Source organism: Rhinolophus sinicus, chromosome X, assembly GCF_036562045.2.
Source record: "Rhinolophus sinicus isolate RSC01 chromosome X, ASM3656204v1, whole genome shotgun sequence".
Classification (NCBI taxonomy): Eukaryota; Metazoa; Chordata; class Mammalia; order Chiroptera; family Rhinolophidae; genus Rhinolophus; species Rhinolophus sinicus.
In genome coordinates this window covers 114,237,675-114,255,971 of record NC_133768.1, presented here as the reverse complement: position 1 = coordinate 114,255,971, position 18,297 = coordinate 114,237,675, and the positions used below count along the sequence as shown (strand labels likewise).

The 18,297-nt window shown below is 39.9% G+C and overlaps 1 protein-coding gene across 1 annotated transcript in view; it reads right to left on the bottom strand.

The window, feature by feature from the left end:
* Positions 1-3,899: 3,899 nt before the first annotated feature.
* Positions 3,900-18,297, bottom strand: part of YIPF6 (Yip1 domain family member 6) — a 25,105-nt gene continuing 10,707 nt past the window's right edge. The window contains exons 2-7 of the mRNA XM_019753611.2: positions 16,366-16,494; positions 15,245-15,323; positions 11,713-11,755; positions 10,939-11,064; positions 10,172-10,329; positions 3,900-8,332 (exon numbers count right to left, since the gene is read on the bottom strand). Of these exons, the coding sequence (XP_019609170.1) occupies positions 8,214-8,332; positions 10,172-10,329; positions 10,939-11,064; positions 11,713-11,755; positions 15,245-15,323; positions 16,366-16,494 (654 nt within the window). The 3' untranslated portion in view covers positions 3,900-8,213. The remainder of the gene's footprint in view (positions 8,333-10,171; positions 10,330-10,938; positions 11,065-11,712; positions 11,756-15,244; positions 15,324-16,365; positions 16,495-18,297) is intronic.

The window sequence follows — 18,297 nt, the reverse complement described above, 5'->3', positions numbered from 1 at the left end:
GAGAAGATGGGAGTCTGTTCTGTACAGTAGCATTCTTGTATACTACTGAAATAAAACAGATATTAACCTGACGTAGGATGTTTTAAGTTAAAGTGTGAATTGTAATTCCCAGTGCAAAAAGTAAGAAAATAACCCCAAATTATAGTAAAAGAGATAACAAGGGAATTAAAACCATACACTGAAATTATTTATTAAACATAAAAGAAGGCAGTAATGGAGGGCTAGATGCATGTGAAACAGACAGCAAAATGGCACATGTAAATCCTACCTTAGCAGTTCTTACACTGAATGCGAACGGTTGAAACACTTAGAAAAAAGGCTTAGATCTGCAGAATGGCCAGAGAAACAGGATGCACCTATGTGCTGCTTATAACAGATACACTTTACATTCAAAACACAAATAAGTCGAGAGTAAAATAATGGAAAAAGATCTACCATGCAAACAGTAATCAAAAGAAAGCTGGAGTGGCTATATTAATATCAGACAATATAGAAATGACAAAAAATTGTTACTAAAGGAAGGACACTTCATAATGAAAAAAGGCTCAACCCATCAAGAAGACAGAACAGTTAGAAATATATCTGCAAAGACTAAACTAGCCTCCCTAGTAAAAGCAAAAAAAAATCTGAGGTACATGAAAATCACAAAACAGAAAACTTTAAGATGTCCTCTCTGGAGTCTCTTTCATAACGGCAAGAATCTCACTTATGAGGGCTCCAACTTCATGACTTAATCACCCTCAAAAGGCCCCGTGTTACACCACCATCACATTGAGGGTAAGGATTTCAACATATGCATTTTGAGAGGAGGCAAATATCCAGCGTATAGAATGAAATGAAGGTAAAGCAGGGCTTACAGGCAAATTTATAGCTATACAAGTCTATATTTAAAAAATAAGAATGCAAGACAATAATCTAAATTTCCAACTTAGGAAACCATTAAAACAGCAAAGTTATCCCTAGCAAACTGAGAAAAGAAACAATAAAGATTAGATGGGAAATAAATGAAATAGAATATAAAAAACAAGAGACCCCAAAGTTGGTTCTTTGAAAACACCAAAAATATTGACAAACATTTAAGTAAATAGGTGTGTGTGTGTGTGTGTGTGTGTGTGTGAGAGAGAGAGAGAGAGAGAGAGACAGAGAGAGAGAGAGACAGAGAGAGAGAGAGAGAGAGAGAGAGAATGAATGAATGAATGAAAATTCAGGGAATATAAGTTTTATAATCTTCTAATTTGTATACTCAGAGACTCAGGACTACATTAAATTGATAAAGCAAGAACAGGCTGCCACAACAAAAGAGTAATCATGGATAGGAAAGATTCCTTGGAAATTAAAAAAACAATTACATAAACAAACACAAGTTTATAATATAAAGTCAAGGAACACAGAGCAAATACACAAAAAGCTAATAAAACAAAAGAAAAAAATTGAGACATGGAGAATCAATCCAGTAGAATCAAACAACTATTCAATGTTGTTTGAATAGTGATTCCTAAAAAAGCAGACACGTAGAGGTGATATAATAACTTTAAAAAAGCTAATTTCTCAGAAACGAAGACACAGATATTTAAGTTGAAAGGTCTCACCAGTTCAGAATAATTTAAATTAAAAAAAAAATCAACACTTATCCCAGAAAGAAAATTACGGGCCTAGATGATTTTGAATTCTATCAAATATTTGAGAAAGGAATAATACCAATCTTACACAAACTCTCTCAGAAAATAGGAAGGAGGGAACACTTCTCAATTTGTTTTATGAGGCCAGAAGAATTCTAATACCAAATCAGGCAATAGTATTACAAGAAAATTAGATACCCATCTCTACCATGATCACAGATGCAAAAATACTTCAAGTATTAGCAAATCAAATTCAGCAATATACTAAAAGGATTTACACTGTGACCAAGTAAAGTTTATCACAGGAATACAGCGTTCGCTGAACATTTAAAAAAATCAACCAATTTAATTCACCGCTGTATTAACAGAATAAAGGAGAAAAAGCACATGATGAGTTTAATAAATGTAGATAAGGCATTTTACAAAATTCATCATCCATATATGGTAAAAGTCTCTAGCGAACTATCACTAGAAGGGAACTTTCTCAATCTGATAAAAGGCATCGATCGATGAAAAATCTACAGTGAAGAGATAGTAGTGAAAACAAAAAACTTTAACAGCAAAAGCAAAACTAGGGAACGATTCTCCCCTAGTATTTGGGACAAAGCAACGGTGCCCCTCTACCACCATTTTAAAACATTTTACTAGAAATCCTAGATGATGCAACAGCGTAGAAAAAAATGTGAATAAAGATTAGAAAGAAGAGTCTTATAGTAATTTTTGCTCCAAAAGACACATTATAGCTGATTGTCCGGCTAGATCTTATTTTGGGGGAAACACGGTAATTGTTCCCATAGAAAATCTTAAGGAATCTACCAATGAACTACTAAAACTATTAAATGAATTTAGCGAGTTTGGAGGATACAAGGTTAATATACAAACTTCTAATCTATTTTTATATACTAGTTATATAAAATTTGAAAATACAAACCATTTTATCTATAATAGTATCAAAAACATAAAATCCTCAGATATAAATATTAACGAGACACGGAAGACCTCCACAGTGAAAACTACAAAGCATGGCTAATAAAACTTAAAGACCTAAATAAATGGAGATACATACCATGCTTATGGATTAGAAGACCCAATATTGTTAAGGTGCTGGTTGTTCCCAAACTGGTCTCCCTAATCAAATTAGAAAGCTTGTTCAGGAGAGGTCACCGAGTTTGTGGCCAAATTTGATACGGAGATTAGTATGCATCCCTATTACAGTGGAACCCACGTACTATTCATTAATTTCCATTAGTCAGGCATCTCAGGAAAGAGAAGTCCAGACCTACTGTCCAAGACAATGGAAAAATGACCCCAAAGGTATTCCACAGGTCCCTAGGGCTGCCCCTCCCATCATAGGCCCCTAGTGTAAGGGCCTGGTGGGCAGAATGATTTCAGGACTGCTTCCTGTCCTCCTGTGCTGAGATCACCTGCCCCTGTGGAGGGTACAGGCAGTATACCTGGGCTGCATACGTGTAGTGCCATGTCTGCCAGTGCATAAGGTGCATGGCCATCCGCACCTAGATTGTGAAGGATGGAGCCACCTGGATGTGCAGGTGCAGTGACCCAGTGAATGCTCAGTGGAACCCGGCCATCCGCACACCTGCAGACCAGGAGGGCCACCCTTGTGTGTGATTCCAGCCTGAGAGAGTGATAGGCCTGTCACTCAATTCCACGAGAGTGAGTGAACTGTGCCCAGCAAAGCCGTGTGGGCAGGGCTGTCCCCAGTGTATCCAGAAGGCACCTTCACCCCAGTGGGCCTTAAGGTTTTGGACTTTCTTGGGACCTGTTTGATTTCACACATTCACAGCAGGAAAGCAATTTCTCTCAGAAAGAATTCTAACTTGAGTCTCACCCATATAACAGCTAAGTGATTTAGATGAGACTTGTGGACTTCGTTTTTTGAGTTGGTAACATACAAGGACATTCATTTTTATTTAAAAAAGAAAAAGACCTTGGAGTCACAAAACCTGAGTTTCAATCCTGGCAGCACCACTCACTATGTGATTTTGGGCAACTGATTGCACCTTTGATTTCCAGGTTCCTCAAGTTCAAGAAAATACCACCAACCTCCCAAGGCTGCAGTTATCCGAGGACGTACTGCTACAAAGCAGCGAATCCAGTGCCTGGCATATGTGATTTGCTTGGTACATGCGACTCCCTTTCTAACTTGCTGCCAGTGAGGCCTCCACATCCTTCGATTCTGTGTGATGACAACATAGCCCATCCAAACAGTACACAGCAAATCTCTTCGAGTTTTTCAGCACCAGAACAGGCAAACACAAATTCTCCTTTGCCAGTGTTTTTTTATTTGCACATTTAACATTCACAAACAATTTTACAGATTTATTCTTTTCACAGGTTCATTATTTATAGGAAAGACCAGGATTAAAATGGGGTATTGAAGAGTTCCAACACATTAGCAGCAATGACAGTACAGGGGACAAAGGCTCTGAAAGAGAGAACAGGACACCAGAGCAGCGAGCGGCCAATTCCTACCAGGCAGGAGCCCACTTCACTACAGCCAAGCCCATCCTGTTATTTCCTCCCCCACCCAGTTTAGCCCAAAGCAAAAAGTGTTCCAATTCTCACACCACTGCTCTCTGAGCTCTTAGGAACAGAACTAGTGCTACAAGCAACCAGCTGCTTCCTTTGACTATAAACACCTGAACAGGCAGGTTACATTTTGATGCATTAGCCATCCCTCTGGGAGATTTAAAAACAGGCAGAAGTTGTTTGATTCTTAAGACGAGAAGAGAGAAAGGGGAGAGGTGTGTGTATGTGGCAGTGGTGGAAAGGGAGGGGAGAGAAAAGGGGCTCAAAGATGGAGGGGGGAAGTAAACCCAATTCTTCCCAATGTAGAGCTGCTCTTGGGTTTTTCTCAGATGCTGCTAATAGAGTGTTCTATTATATCCAGGAAAAAAGAATGTGAGTTGATTCCATTTAGTCAGTGGGAGGGTGTGATGGGTAATAACAAGGAACTCACCCTGGGGAGCGGGTAAATTCATTCATGTACATAACAGTGCAACCCCAAACTGTGTCCTACTATGAGAATCTAATGTGTTTTTCCAATTTTAAATCAATTTACTGTGTGACCTTGGGCAACTATTAATCTTTGTGTGCCTCAATTTTCTACTTGTAAAATGAGAATTGTAGCACTTTACATTGCATGAAAAGTACTTAAGAATAGCGCCTGGCCAAATCAATAGAAAGCAGACTGGTGGTTGCCAGAGCCTTGGGGGGAAGGGGAAAAGGGAATGACTGTTAATGGATATGGGGTGTTTTTGTGGACTGATGAAAATGTTCTAAAATGAGATAGTGGTGACAGTTGTACAATTATGTGAATATACTGAAAAAAAAATGACTGAATTGTACATCACTTTAAAAGGGTGAATTTTATGGTTCAGTGTATCTCAATAATGCTATAAAAAAATTCTTAAAAAAATAGAATAGTGCCTGGCACACAGTAAGTGCCCAATAAATGTTAGCTATTATTATTAGTAATATTATTGTGATTATTATTATTTGGCCGTCCTATGGCCTAAGTAAATCCCTAAAAATTCCTTAGTTTTAATAAAAGCCCACAGAATCTAGAAAACAATTCCTAATTTACATACATGGATTAACATTCACATGTATTTCTATTTAAATTGCCTCAGAAATGAAGTCTGAGAATCACAACTTCAGTATTTTACTCTGCAATGAAAGAGCTGCATGCAATGGACATCTGTTCACATCATGACAGGCTTTAGATAAGCTCCACTGGCTTGATGTTACCCACAATTTCAACATAACAAGAGATTTTCATCTCTAGGAGTAAGTAAGTAAATAGAAAATCCAGTAGATAGGTTATATAAAGTACACAATTAAATTTTCAAATACAGGCTTGCCAGCCTTCTAATCACATTTTGGGGGACAGTTTATAAAAAGACAAATACAGTAAACAGTCTCATGCCCTGTGACCCCACCTCGCCCAACAGAAAAACCCCACCACAATGAAAAGACCCAATTCAACTCACGTAATAAGCCTCTGAGGAGGTAAAAGACTTGACGAATGACTGACTTTTAAGACTACACGGCACATTTAAATACATTCACATCAACTGCATTTTCATAATCTGAACAGCGATTAAACCCAGTTTTCACCTTTGTGACTGCTAAAGAATATGACAGTGAAGTCTCAATCTCAGGCGCAGGAGCAAGTGATGCACCGCGACCAGCAGTGACGCACCCTGTCCGGCAGTGATACACCGCGTCAGGCAGTGATGCTTACACACTTGCGTTTCATCTGAAGCATGAAACTTCCCAACTCCTGGCACAAGGTTTCCTCTGTTGGAGTCTGGGTTCCATTCTGGTCCCCCTTTCTACAATTAGCCATGTGCCTTTGCAGCGAATCAGGAAAGCTGTGTTGAAGGTTACAAGGTCCAGATACTTAGGTCTTCTGTTACTGAAAGCAATGCACTTTTTTTGCATATAAGAAAACATTTATGCCCTGAAACTGACCACTCGTTTTCAGAAAGATAATTTCCATTTTATCCCCCTTCAAATCAAATAAAGCCATTCCCTAAGTCTCTCAAGAGCAACAGATTAATACACAGAACAAGCTGCCTTAACCCCCACTATGTATAACCCCCTCCCATATGCACACACACAAGCCCCCCGAGTTGTAGTGTTAGGAGTTTCTCACCAAATATTCAGCCTGAGTAAAATTCGATAAAGACTTAATTCCCTTTTGAAAAGCATGGTTATTTCTGTAATTTTACACTACTGGACAGATTATGAAACAACTTTGGAAGAGAGATCTTTTTAGCAGAGGTTAGAACATTTCAGACAATGGATATGGATGATAATTTAGGACAAATTTCAAAATTAGGACCAGTTCTAAAATATTCTTTACCAATTCAAGACTAAAATCTGAGCTTAGTCCTCGCAGAGTTTACTTTAAAATGAAAAAGGGAATTTAAAATAAATACAAATATATAGCCACAAACTTTGGACAAGGCTGGGACAGAGGGGACCAAGTTTGTAACACTTTTGTACTAGAATATCACTCCAAGAACCCAACTGTCCCAGTGCTGTTCATTGCTTAATCTGGGGATGGAGAACATGTTTGTCAAATGATGTATCTATATGTAGGTAGTCCTTAAATACAAAATGAATAAATAAATTCTACGATGAAGAACACTCGTGGAATAAGACATCCCTATCTTTGTCAGTAACTGTATTTTTTCAATGACAGTTTCCTGCCTGACTCCTAGGATTTGTCTATTAAGAGTTCTTCAATGTGCAATTTATAGAAGCAGCAGCTCACATTACCTTAAAGGAGCCCGTTGAGCTCAGAATCAGCCTGTCCCAGACACTCTGCTCGCTGGAAAGCCTTCACACTTCCATACTACTACAAGTAGACACAAAAAAACTCGTCTAAAGGAGAGCTAATTAGCTTTAAAGTCTGCAACCAAGGAAATGAATTGCTACTCCTCAGCCTAAAAAACACATGTAATGAAAAACCTGCCGAGGCCAGTATGAAAAGGCAGCAGCTGTAAAGCCAAGTCACCCTACATCACGCTCTAAGTGTCTAGATGTCCTGTGAATCAGCCCTCAGAACACGAAATCCCTCCGATGAAATGCAGGCTTTGGATTTAGCCTTACTTCCTAGATGGGGGCCAGATAATAAGGAATAACGAAGAATTCCTTACAGCTATGCTGTCTCCAAACTGCCTCATTCCACCTTTAAGAGAAGGTGCCCACAGGATGAGATGTCTTACGGACCTATCAATCGTAATTTCTGAGGTCTCCTACTTGGATAAGTTCAAGCACTGGACCACTGAGAGCTTCAGGCAAAGGAAAACTACATGCTGATGCTAACATCTTAGCTTGCATATTCAGAGCTAGTGAGTGAGATTAAAAATAGTGTCACCGAGGTGCTACTTAGCATGGCCGAAAGGGGACTATACAGAAACAGTACTCTCTTTATATATCTTCTGCTTTATCTTCTGCTTTTTCTTTGCTTTTAAAACAAAAAGTGCAAAATTTTCTATGATCAAAGTCTGAATACTGGTGAATGCACATTTGCTCCTCCCACACGTACGAACCCCTCTATTAACCTCTGTCACTGCCTTTTTAAACTTAAGAAATAAAAGGAAATGGACAGAGATTATCCGTTACTTCTTCTAGTAGCAGGCATAGTTTAACAGACATAAGGCAATGTGTTTCAGAGCTGCACCTGACCCGGTATTCTGAAATTGAAAATAGTTATCAACGCCATAGTTCCTCAACCTACAGGATGTATCTGTGTGCTTCCAGTCATTGGTTATTGCCCAAAAGGACCACAGCGACCCCCATCACGTCTTAAGAAGGAATTAAACTGTGTGTAGTATGCACACGTATTTTAAAGAAATAACATTGTTAAGAGGGAAAGGACAGCCTTTCAAACATCAGTTCCTTACACAAATGGTGACGGAGCTTTATGGCTCTCTTGTAACCCCCTCATGTGGCCAGATGCCAAGTACCTCCAAGATAGACAAGAGGCAAAACTCCATGGTGAATTGCACTGTTCAGATGACCTTTCAGTTCACTGGTTTGGAATTTCCATTTCCTGATTTACTTAGGAGTGAAGGTAAGAATCATCCAACTGATGACAAAATAGAACAAGAAAACAGGATAGACGGCAAGGGCTTTGCGGTTTGGAGGTTGACTGTCAGCAAGGAAAGCTGTAGAGGCTGAACAAAACAAAACGAGACAAAACAGAAGGTTGAATATGAGATCATCGTACCTACTAAAACTCACTAACTGTCGTGTGCTCGCCATAGTCTGGAACAGAATTATACTAGTAGCTCCCGCATATCTGTGACCCTCAGAGAAGGAGGCACAGCTTTCCAGACAGCTGAGGGCTGCTGGTTTCAAATGCTGAGGCTTTGAAAGTCCTCAGCCATTTTAGATGGAAACCTTTCTGAATGGGGTTCCTTACCCCTCTCTCAGAGGTTACTGAACTGTGCTGAACAGGCTTAAAAAACGTATGGTAATTTGCTCCTATGGCAAATGGCCTCATACTGCTGTGCTTTTTGAGGAATTGTCCTTATTCTAAGTTATCAGATCTTTGAGGCGCCGTCCCTTTTGTCCGCCCAGGAAACATCTCATCTTCAACCATCACCCTTCAAGGACATCTTTTCTAACAACCATGTGGTCACCTGCCACCCCAGGTACAACTGCCCACTTCCCTCCTCTGTGTCCCCACTGTGCCCTGCACAGATGGCCATCTCCCACCTGGGACACGTAAGTATCCTTAACTGTTTACATGTCTGGTGCTCCACTGGGGTGTGAACTCTGAGGACAGATACCACACCTAGCACAGCACCTGACACACAGTTTGGCCTTAATAACTATTTGCTTCTAAGAGTCTACTTTCCAAACTGCCGTGGGCCTAGATACTGGATAACCAAGCTATTTAGAACCACATGTATGGTAAATTATAAGATTCTAAGTGAAGGGATGAGGGGCTCTCCCATGGGTCAAGCGCCAAGCTTAGTAGACCATCCTTGGAACATCAATCCTGGCACTCTCAGACCTTTTTGTGGATTACCTCTTGGCTTTTTCTATTTTTTAAGGAGGGTGCAGCTCACAGTGGCCCATGCGGGGATCGAACCAGCAACCTTGGTGTTATTAGCACCACGCTCTAACCAACTGAGCTAACCAGCCACCCCACTTCTTGGCTTTTAATCATGTTCCAAGCAAAGAGATTTCCCTGCACTTAAAATATTAGGTGGTCTGTTTGTCCCACTAAACAAGAAGCTGGTGAACATTTCTAGTTTAAGAAGAGTTGTAAGAGAATTTTAGGAATGTAAAAACAATGAGCACATAGCATTCATTACCACTGCTAGAGGCTCTTCCTAATCTTCAGCAGAATTTTCTAGTGAAGCAGGAAAGGACTATATGATACCAAACAACCTGTACTGGGGGGTAGTATAGTTCTCAATGGGTATGTGATCTGCTTGGGTTGGAAATTCGATTCCCCCATTCATTAGTTACGTGTCCTAAGGCAAGCTGCTAAACTTCTCTGTGTCTGTTCCTCAGGTATAAAAGTGGGACCAGTAATAATAGTTTTTATTACGGTTGTTGTGAGGGTTAAATGAGACAATACATACAAAGCTCTTACAACAGTGCTTGGCCTATAGTAAATAAGCAATGTGTAAATACTAGCTATTATTTTTAGGATGATTAATATCAGGAAAAGGCCCACGTCATCTCTCAAGTCACCTATGCCTCCTATATATGCTAGGACTAAGGTAGAGTGGAATCTCATTTCCAATGCTATGCATTATTTAAGGCTTTTTTTAAAAAAAAGAACAGCTGTGACTCTCCCCACCTTAGAAGTCCAGATACCCAACTCAGCCAAGATGTGCATCGTCTCTCTATCAATGCCACGTAGGGCTCTATGGATGACACTGGCAAGAATCACATCACTCAGTGTGACTCATGAGTCACACTGGGCCGTTTCGGGGCTTTATCTCTAGCACTCGCTTCTGTCTGCTCTGCTCTTGTAGAGAGAAGTACATTCTTACCTATTACAGACCAGGCAAACATCACGATCACCACAAAAAGCCGGACCATGAAGTTTATCGGTCCCGAATCAGCCAAAAGCACCAGCCGGCAAACCAGCATTGCCACTGTCAAGGGAAGTATACAGTAACCCAGCACACAGAGGCTCTGAAAAAAAGATCTAAAAAACACACACATCCATAAAAATCACAAATATATAGCTGATTTGTATCATGATACAGTTTATTACACAGATTTCTACGTATCATGGATTGTTACCTCCCTCCAGATACATAATACCTACAGCCTAACAAGGTTTTATAACAGGCCTCTATAACAAGCATATGCTTTTTCTCTCCATCCACTTCCTTCTCCTTTCAAACTCCTTAAGAATGAACCATTTAGGACACTAGAGACCTCCTTCTCCTACTGAACCTCTAAGACGGCGGTTCTCAATCTTTTCTAATTTGCAGATCTATCTGAGAATTTGTTGAAAGCTTTGGACCATCTGTTCCCCAAAATGGACATAATCTTCTAAAAAAAAATTCTGCCTATGATTTCAGGGCTGGAGAGAACATCTGAAGCTTATGAAAGGACCCCAGATGACTTAACTTAATTCCAGGTTAACTTACTAACTAGATTATCTCTGTTCAGTGGTTTTAACAGAACATACGCTTTGGCCCTCAATTATTTTGATTTTTTTTAAATACCTAACTTGCCAGATCCCCTTAAAATTCTAAGACATACTGCTACCTAGCAAAGGAAAAGGATAGATTTTAATAATACTCACATGTTTCCTCCAAGAAGTTTTGAGTTGAGGGTGATGGTAACTGCACCAAACCAGATAATGACAAACACTTCTGCAAACTGGGGCCCTCCATCTTTTTCATTATCTGCAGAGCCTTGTTGAAGCATTCTATGACAAGGAAATGACATGAGCATTGCTAATCTTTTCCTTAGAGCCATCACGTTAAAACATGGGTTCTCAAACCCATGGGCTTTCTTTATTAATAGCCCAAAGTCACTTTGCTGTTAGCAGCCAGGATGAAAAGCCAACAGTATTGTTTCCATGCTACCTTCTCCAAGGAACCTTGCTTTCTTCCTTCTGCCCTCTCCCTCTACATACAATGCAGGTGGAAAGCATAACACTTTGTGCTTTCAACTTTACCACTTCTATCCTCTCCAATTTATTCTCATTCATACTTTTAGGAAGACTTAAAAACAATTGTTTACAAACAGTGCTTAAACCTACAGATATTTAATTCACTTAGTTTAATGGTGGAGAAGTGCATCAGAGTTCATAAACGTTTGGTGACTAGAAATGGCTAAAAGAGGCTAAAAAGTCATTGGTAAACAGAGGTGGGCATGATTTTTACATCTTTAATTCCATCACTCTTTGAAGTGATCTGGAAAGCTACCTTTTAGATTTAAATTCATAAGGAGTACAATTATGTCACAGAAGTCCCACATGAAACGTTCAATCAAAATTCCCCTCAATTTTGAAACTCCACAAAAAAAGTCTAGTCTATCTCAAATGACAAAGGAAGGAAATATATGTACTTACAATGCGAGTGTCACACAAAGGATCAAGGGGCCCCATAGATCCCCTACAAGGCAAGAAAAGGCAGAAGACTGTTAAGAAACAACCATGCAGTGTTTTCTAACTTTATTTCAATGTCTAGCTCTCCCACTCTCAGAATTCAGACATCAAGGCTCTATCTGCCCAAGCCTTCCCCTTCCACCTCTCCTACCCCGGCAGTTGCCCTCCCTGCTCCCCACTTCTGAATGTCCTTCATATATCCTTTAAGTTTTGTTCACTTCATATTCCACAAATCACCTCTCTCCACCTTCAAGCCACGTTCCAGCATGCTATAAAGAGCAATGGATGAAGAGTCAAAAGACTTAGGTACCCCATCCTGCACCCTCAGAAAGAGTAGAGCCAAAAAAAAAAAAAAAAAAGAAAAAGAAAAAAAGAAAGAGTAGAGCCAAGTCACTTCACCAATCTGAGATGACGTTAGACAAGGCAAGTATAATCAGGCCCATCGCACAAATATGAAAAATGAAGCTGAGAAGGAAGTCACTTGACCAAGTTTCTATGAAGTTAGGTGTGGAGGTGGGGCCAGAACCAAGGTCCTCTGATTCCTGTTCCAAAATTCTTCCCACTCTGCCACACTGCCTCCCTTTTATAATTATCCCATTGAACTAGTATGGAATTGCTATTCTTCCAGGTGAAAAACCATCTCAATATTGATAGTTTTATAAGGTTAAACTTTAACAAATAACATGAAAACTATAAAAGGCTCTACCAACATCGGGTCCAAACACGCGACTGGGAGATTGATACGCTCAGTTTGGTAACATACAGCTTAGAGAACATTACCTTCCTCAACTAGTATGAAAAAAGGTACAGATGCCACTTCTAACTTTAACCTCACGTGTATGTACATAACTTCACCTAAAAATATGTATATGTACACACTTACATTGTGTTTTAATTATATAAGCCATTTTGACACCCCTGTAGAAAGTTTGGGGAAGATATAAAAATGAATCCTATGACTAATAAAATTGTTATTCTTGTTAAATTTTAAACTTAGCAATGAAAAAACTGAATTCAAGTACAAATGACATTAACACACTAGTTTTTCTAATGCACTGATTCTTTTAATTTGTAAAAAACCTTTAACAGTATTTAAAAACTATTTTCCTATTGTTGTAATACATATCTCACAAAATTCACCAGTGTAGTCACTTTTAAGTGTACAGGTATTGAGCACATTCACTGTTGCACAACCATTACCACCACCAATCTCCAGAACCTTTTCATCTTCCCACACTGAAACTCCAACCCATTAAATAGTAACTGCCCAGCTGCCCCCCAGCTGCTGGCAGCCATCATTCTACTCTCCATCAGTGTGACTACTCCAGGGACCTAACCTGAGTGGATCATAGACTATATGTCCTTTTGTGCCTGGCATATTTCACATAGCATCATGTCTTCAAGATTAATCCGTGTTGTAGTATGTATCAGAATTTCACTCCTTTTTAAGGCTGAGTAATATATGCGTATACCCCATTTTGTCCATCCATCCATCAGTCGATGGACATTTAAAGTGTTTCTACCTTTTGGCTACTGTGAACATGAGTGTACAAATATCTGTTAGAGTCCCTGCTTTCACTTCTTTTGGGTACACACCCAGAAGTGGAATTGCTGGATCATATGGGAATTCTACACGTAACTTTTTGAGGAACCTCCACACTGTCTCCAAAGCGGCTGCACCAATTTACATTCCCACCAGCAGAGCACAAGGGTTCCAAATTCTCCACAGCCTCTCCAACACTTGTTATTTTCTGTTTCTTTGGTAACAGCCATCCTAATGGATGTAAAGTGCTATCTCATTGTGTTGTTGGGGCTTTTTTTGGATTATTTTTTTTAAACCTTGAGTTTTTTAATAATGTTAAGTTTTTTCCTTGCCATTTTGCCAAGGGCTATAACAGGGCAGGACAGAAGTGCAAGTTGTGGCCATGACTTGCTCACCCTTTGTGCCAGCCTATCTACCTAACCCCTCAAGGCTTGCAAATGGACCTCAGCATGTGACACAAGCCAAAATTCATCACTAATCAGCAAACTAACACCTGGTTCTGCACTGTGGAAAGCAACCTGGCTTTGAACTGAACCTCAGCAGCAGTTCAAAGCATCTTCACATCTGGAGCAGCAGCGGGAGACCAGAAAGGGCACTGAACTGGAAAACTGGGGTCTAATCCTGCCCATGATCTTGACAAGACATTCGGCTTCTCTAGACTCGTTTTCTTCATCTGTAAATCACAAACAAGATCTCCTACTTCACAAGGTTGTAAGGATTTAAAAAGAGAATGTGTGTCGGGGGGACAGGAAGGCACTACAACAACAGCGGTCATTTATGGAGTGCCTACTGAGTGCCAGATTCGTGCAAGGTGGTTGGTAGGTGTTACTGTCTCTAATCCTCAGCAGCAGGTACACGTTATTATCTCCACCTTCACAGAGGAACAAACTTGAACCCCAGGAAAGTTAACTGTCTTATCCAAGATCACATAGCTAGTGGTAGAACCACTACTGACACCCAGATTTGTCCACGTTCTTTCCAGTGGAGCAAATCATCTGAGCTCCCACACACAGCACGCCATGTTGAAAACAACTGTGACGCTGCATGCAGTCTCCACCCGGAGTGATGGCATACTTGCCACACATCTGACATCCCTATAGTACAGCTGAAATGCCGCCAAAATAGAAGGTACACTCATGCATAACACCACTGTTCCTATTCTCAAACAACTGATTCGATTTTCCTGATAAAGGGCACGGAGAAAACCAAGAATACTTGAAAAGAAAAGGAAACGGTCTAACAATTGTAAGAATGAATTCTAAGAGCAGAAATTACTGCAAACACTGTTGACAGAACTCTTGAACAAAGAAAGCAGTCATCAGACTACATGACAGTTCTGAAGACAGAAATGTCCATAAAGGTACTATTAATTTGTTAGTCCTTAATGAGTGTTACCCTGTTTCCCTGAAAATAAGACCTAGCCGGACAATCAGCTCTAATGCGTCTTTTGGAACAAAAATTAACATAAGACCTGGTATTATATTATATAAACCAGGTCTTATAGTAAAATAAGACTGGGTCTTCTATTAATTTTTGCTCCAAAAGACGCATTAGAGCTGGTTGTCTGGCTAGGTCTTATTTTCGGGGAAACACAATAGCTATTATTCTAATTTCACAGTTGAACATTTGCCTTTCCCTCGGAGATTGTTAGCTCTTTAGTTGAACAAAGTCCCGATACGTTTGCAGCTTTCAGAAACACTTTTTTTTTTTTTACAGTGTCCATTATAGTGGGTGAGGATATAGGATCTGTGTTTATTGATGAGAACAACATATTAAGCAAAATCTTTCAATCTCTGAAATTCCGTCCTAAACTTTTAACTTATTCCAAAAGTTTCATTTATATATGTTTTTTCATCCTGAAAAATGTCAGTTTTATTACCACGGGGCCTTTGCCTTATAAAGTACTTATGACAAAGCATGATGGGAAGCATCTCAAATGCCTCCTATACTTACAATCTCTCAGAAGAGTGTTACTCTTCCTTGGGTACAAAACATGCATGAATTTTTTCCCAACAGCTTTTAGATCACGCATCTGAAAGACATAAACAACTTGTATTGTGATGACCAAGGTTGCCAGGCAGCCAGCCCCCTCACTTAATTTGCTAAAATTTCTTTTATTTCAATCTCCTGGGAGCCTTTTGTTGAATTTTAGAGCTCAAATTCCAGTTCAACTTCTTCACTATACAAACAATCCAGGGAGGCAGAGTTTTTCCATTAATTCTCTTTTCTATTCCCTTTTTCTATTAACCATTTAAGCCAACATCTAACTCTTTACCACATCTACCAGTTCTGTTTTGATTTTAAAATTCTGTAAAAGAGAAATGTAGCCCTCTTAATATTTTACTTATAGAGACTAAATAATAGCACTACTAAAATCTGCTCTGCAAAACATAGCATGACTTTCAGTTTATACGCGAGAACATCCCAAGGGCCAATTAGCCTGCTCCCTAGCTGCCACATTCTTCACAATATATAATTTCCAACATTCCCACTTTAACTGATAAATGAATTCCAGACGTCAGATTAACTAGTAATCAAGACATTTGAGGAAGGGAACGGTAACACAAATATAACCTCTCAAAATACAGTTGAGGTAATTCTGTCCTAATTTTTTCATCTAGAAATTTCTTCACGTCATTCATAGTTTTTTGTAAACATGATTTTTAATGGTTTAGCATTCTATCACACGGATGTAACATAATTTACTTAACCGCTATTCCATCTGTTTTTCAACTTTCCCCTATTATAAAGCATGCCGTAATGAACATCTTTGCATATTACTGTTTTTCTGTGTTTTAAAAAATATTTTTGTATTAAAATTTTTTTCCTTATACTGTATCTGGAGAAGCAGAATTGCAAGCTTAAAAAAGACGGGGACATTTTAAAATTCTTAATATCCATTATAGCCAAATTGCTTTCCAAAAACGGTGGACCACATTATTATCTAGGGGAGAATCTTGCATTTCAATAAAGAAAATATACTGAAAATCAGTGATCCAAAAGAAAATATTATGAAGTGCTATTATTTAGTCCCCTGACACTGAACAGAAATTCTCTCAACTAGTCTAACTTACAATGGTATTGTGGACCGATTCATTTAATGTGGAGCTGTCGAATTCCCGAATACGAGATCTCATGGGAATGGTGATTTCTCCTTCCACAGGGATGTCTTGTGAGATGGATATATCTGAAAGGCCTGCAAACTAAGAAGAGTTACAAAAAAAATTAAAATACTAATTGCAGCATTCCTCAAAGACATCATTTCCTAGAAAGTATGGACTATGTCTTTTTGTAAGGTGTTACACAGCTTTTAAAGTAAAAGCTCACCAGATATTAAACAATGAAGTTAACTAAAATTCCCAAATGCTTATTTGAGTTAAAGAAGGAGATGGCATATGATGGAAAAAAATTATAATGTAAATGGCATAGACACTTCTTTCCCTCAAATATTTGTTTTCTTCCAAGCATGAAATCTTCACATGCCACAAGCTCGTGACACTGCAGGGTTATCTGTGACCTTTCAGCAATCATCCCAGCAATCATCCCAGCACAGCCACTATTCTGTTACACTTGGGCTCCTTAATAGGCTCTAGTGGCCTCTGCTGGCTAAACAGGAGCATTATGTGAAGCCTAAAGGGAAATGGGAAGAACGGGACAACACCAAAGTATTGTCTTGATCTACACTTGTTTCCCCTGGTTCTCTGACATCTACAGGTCAAATAACATTTCCAAAGTGAACTGTAAGTCTGCAGACCTTTAAACGCATATGTCGGGCCATCCCGGTAGCTCAGGTAGTTGGAGCATCGTGCTCCTAACGCTGGGGCTGCAGGTTCGATTCCCACATGGGCCAGTGAACTGTGCCCTCTACAGCTAAGATTGTGAACAACAGCTCTCCCTGGAGCTGGGCAGCCGTGAGCAGCGGGTGGTCGGCGTGGGCTGCTGAGGGCTGCTGTGGGCTACCATGTGCTGCCATGAGTGGCCGGTGGCCAGCGTGAGCTGCCGTGAGCCGCTGTGAGTGGGTGGTGGACCAATGACGACCGGAGACCGACTGCCTCAGCCGGGGGGAGCGCAAGGCTCATAATACCATCCTGGGCCAGGGTGCTGTGTAGACTGAGAAACAACAGCTTGAACAGGTGTGTGTGTGGGGGGGAGGCGGAGGAAGGGGGGGGAACGCGAATGTTCACCTGTCAGATTTGATTACTGTGACTGAATCTCTGGAACCTCCAAATTCCTAACAGAAGCAATCCCTTCTCACATTGTTTTTGGCCCAACTGGTACAATATTTAGTGGGCAACAGCTGAAATATAAGACAGTATACTGAAACTTTAAGACAAATAAGGTTGTTCAAAGAACTTATAAGAAACCACTTCTCAATAACACTCTTAAGAGAAATGCACATTAAAACTACTTGAAATAAAAATTTTCACCTGTTGGACTGGCAAAAATCCTAAAGTTTCACAACATACTCTGCAGGTGAAGTTGAGGGCAGAGAACACCCACACTGCTGGTGGAATGCAAAATGGTCCTGCGCTCCACTGCACAGCTGTCTGGCACTACCCAGCAAACGCACACTTGAATCACTTGTTAACTCGGCAGTGCCACGTTTACGAGTCTAAAGATAACATGGCAAAAATAGAAAAAGACACATACAAGGCTCTTCATTATAACACTATGTGTAAAAGCAAAAACCTAAGAATAACCCAAATGCCCATCAAAGAAGACTAATTCATCAAGTATGGTATATCCACAAAATGGAGTACTATGCAGCTGTAAAAAGGAATAGGAATTATCTCGAAACAACTATTATGGAGTGTTAAATTAAAGAAACAATGTAGGGGTCGGCCCGGTGGCTCAGGCGGTTGGAGCTCCATGCTCCTAACTCTGAAGGCTGCTGGTTCGATTCCCACATGGGCCAGTGGGCTCTCAACCACAAGGTAGTCAGTTCAATTCCTCAAGTCCCGCAAGGGATGGTACGATCCACCCCCTGCAACTAAGATTGAACATGG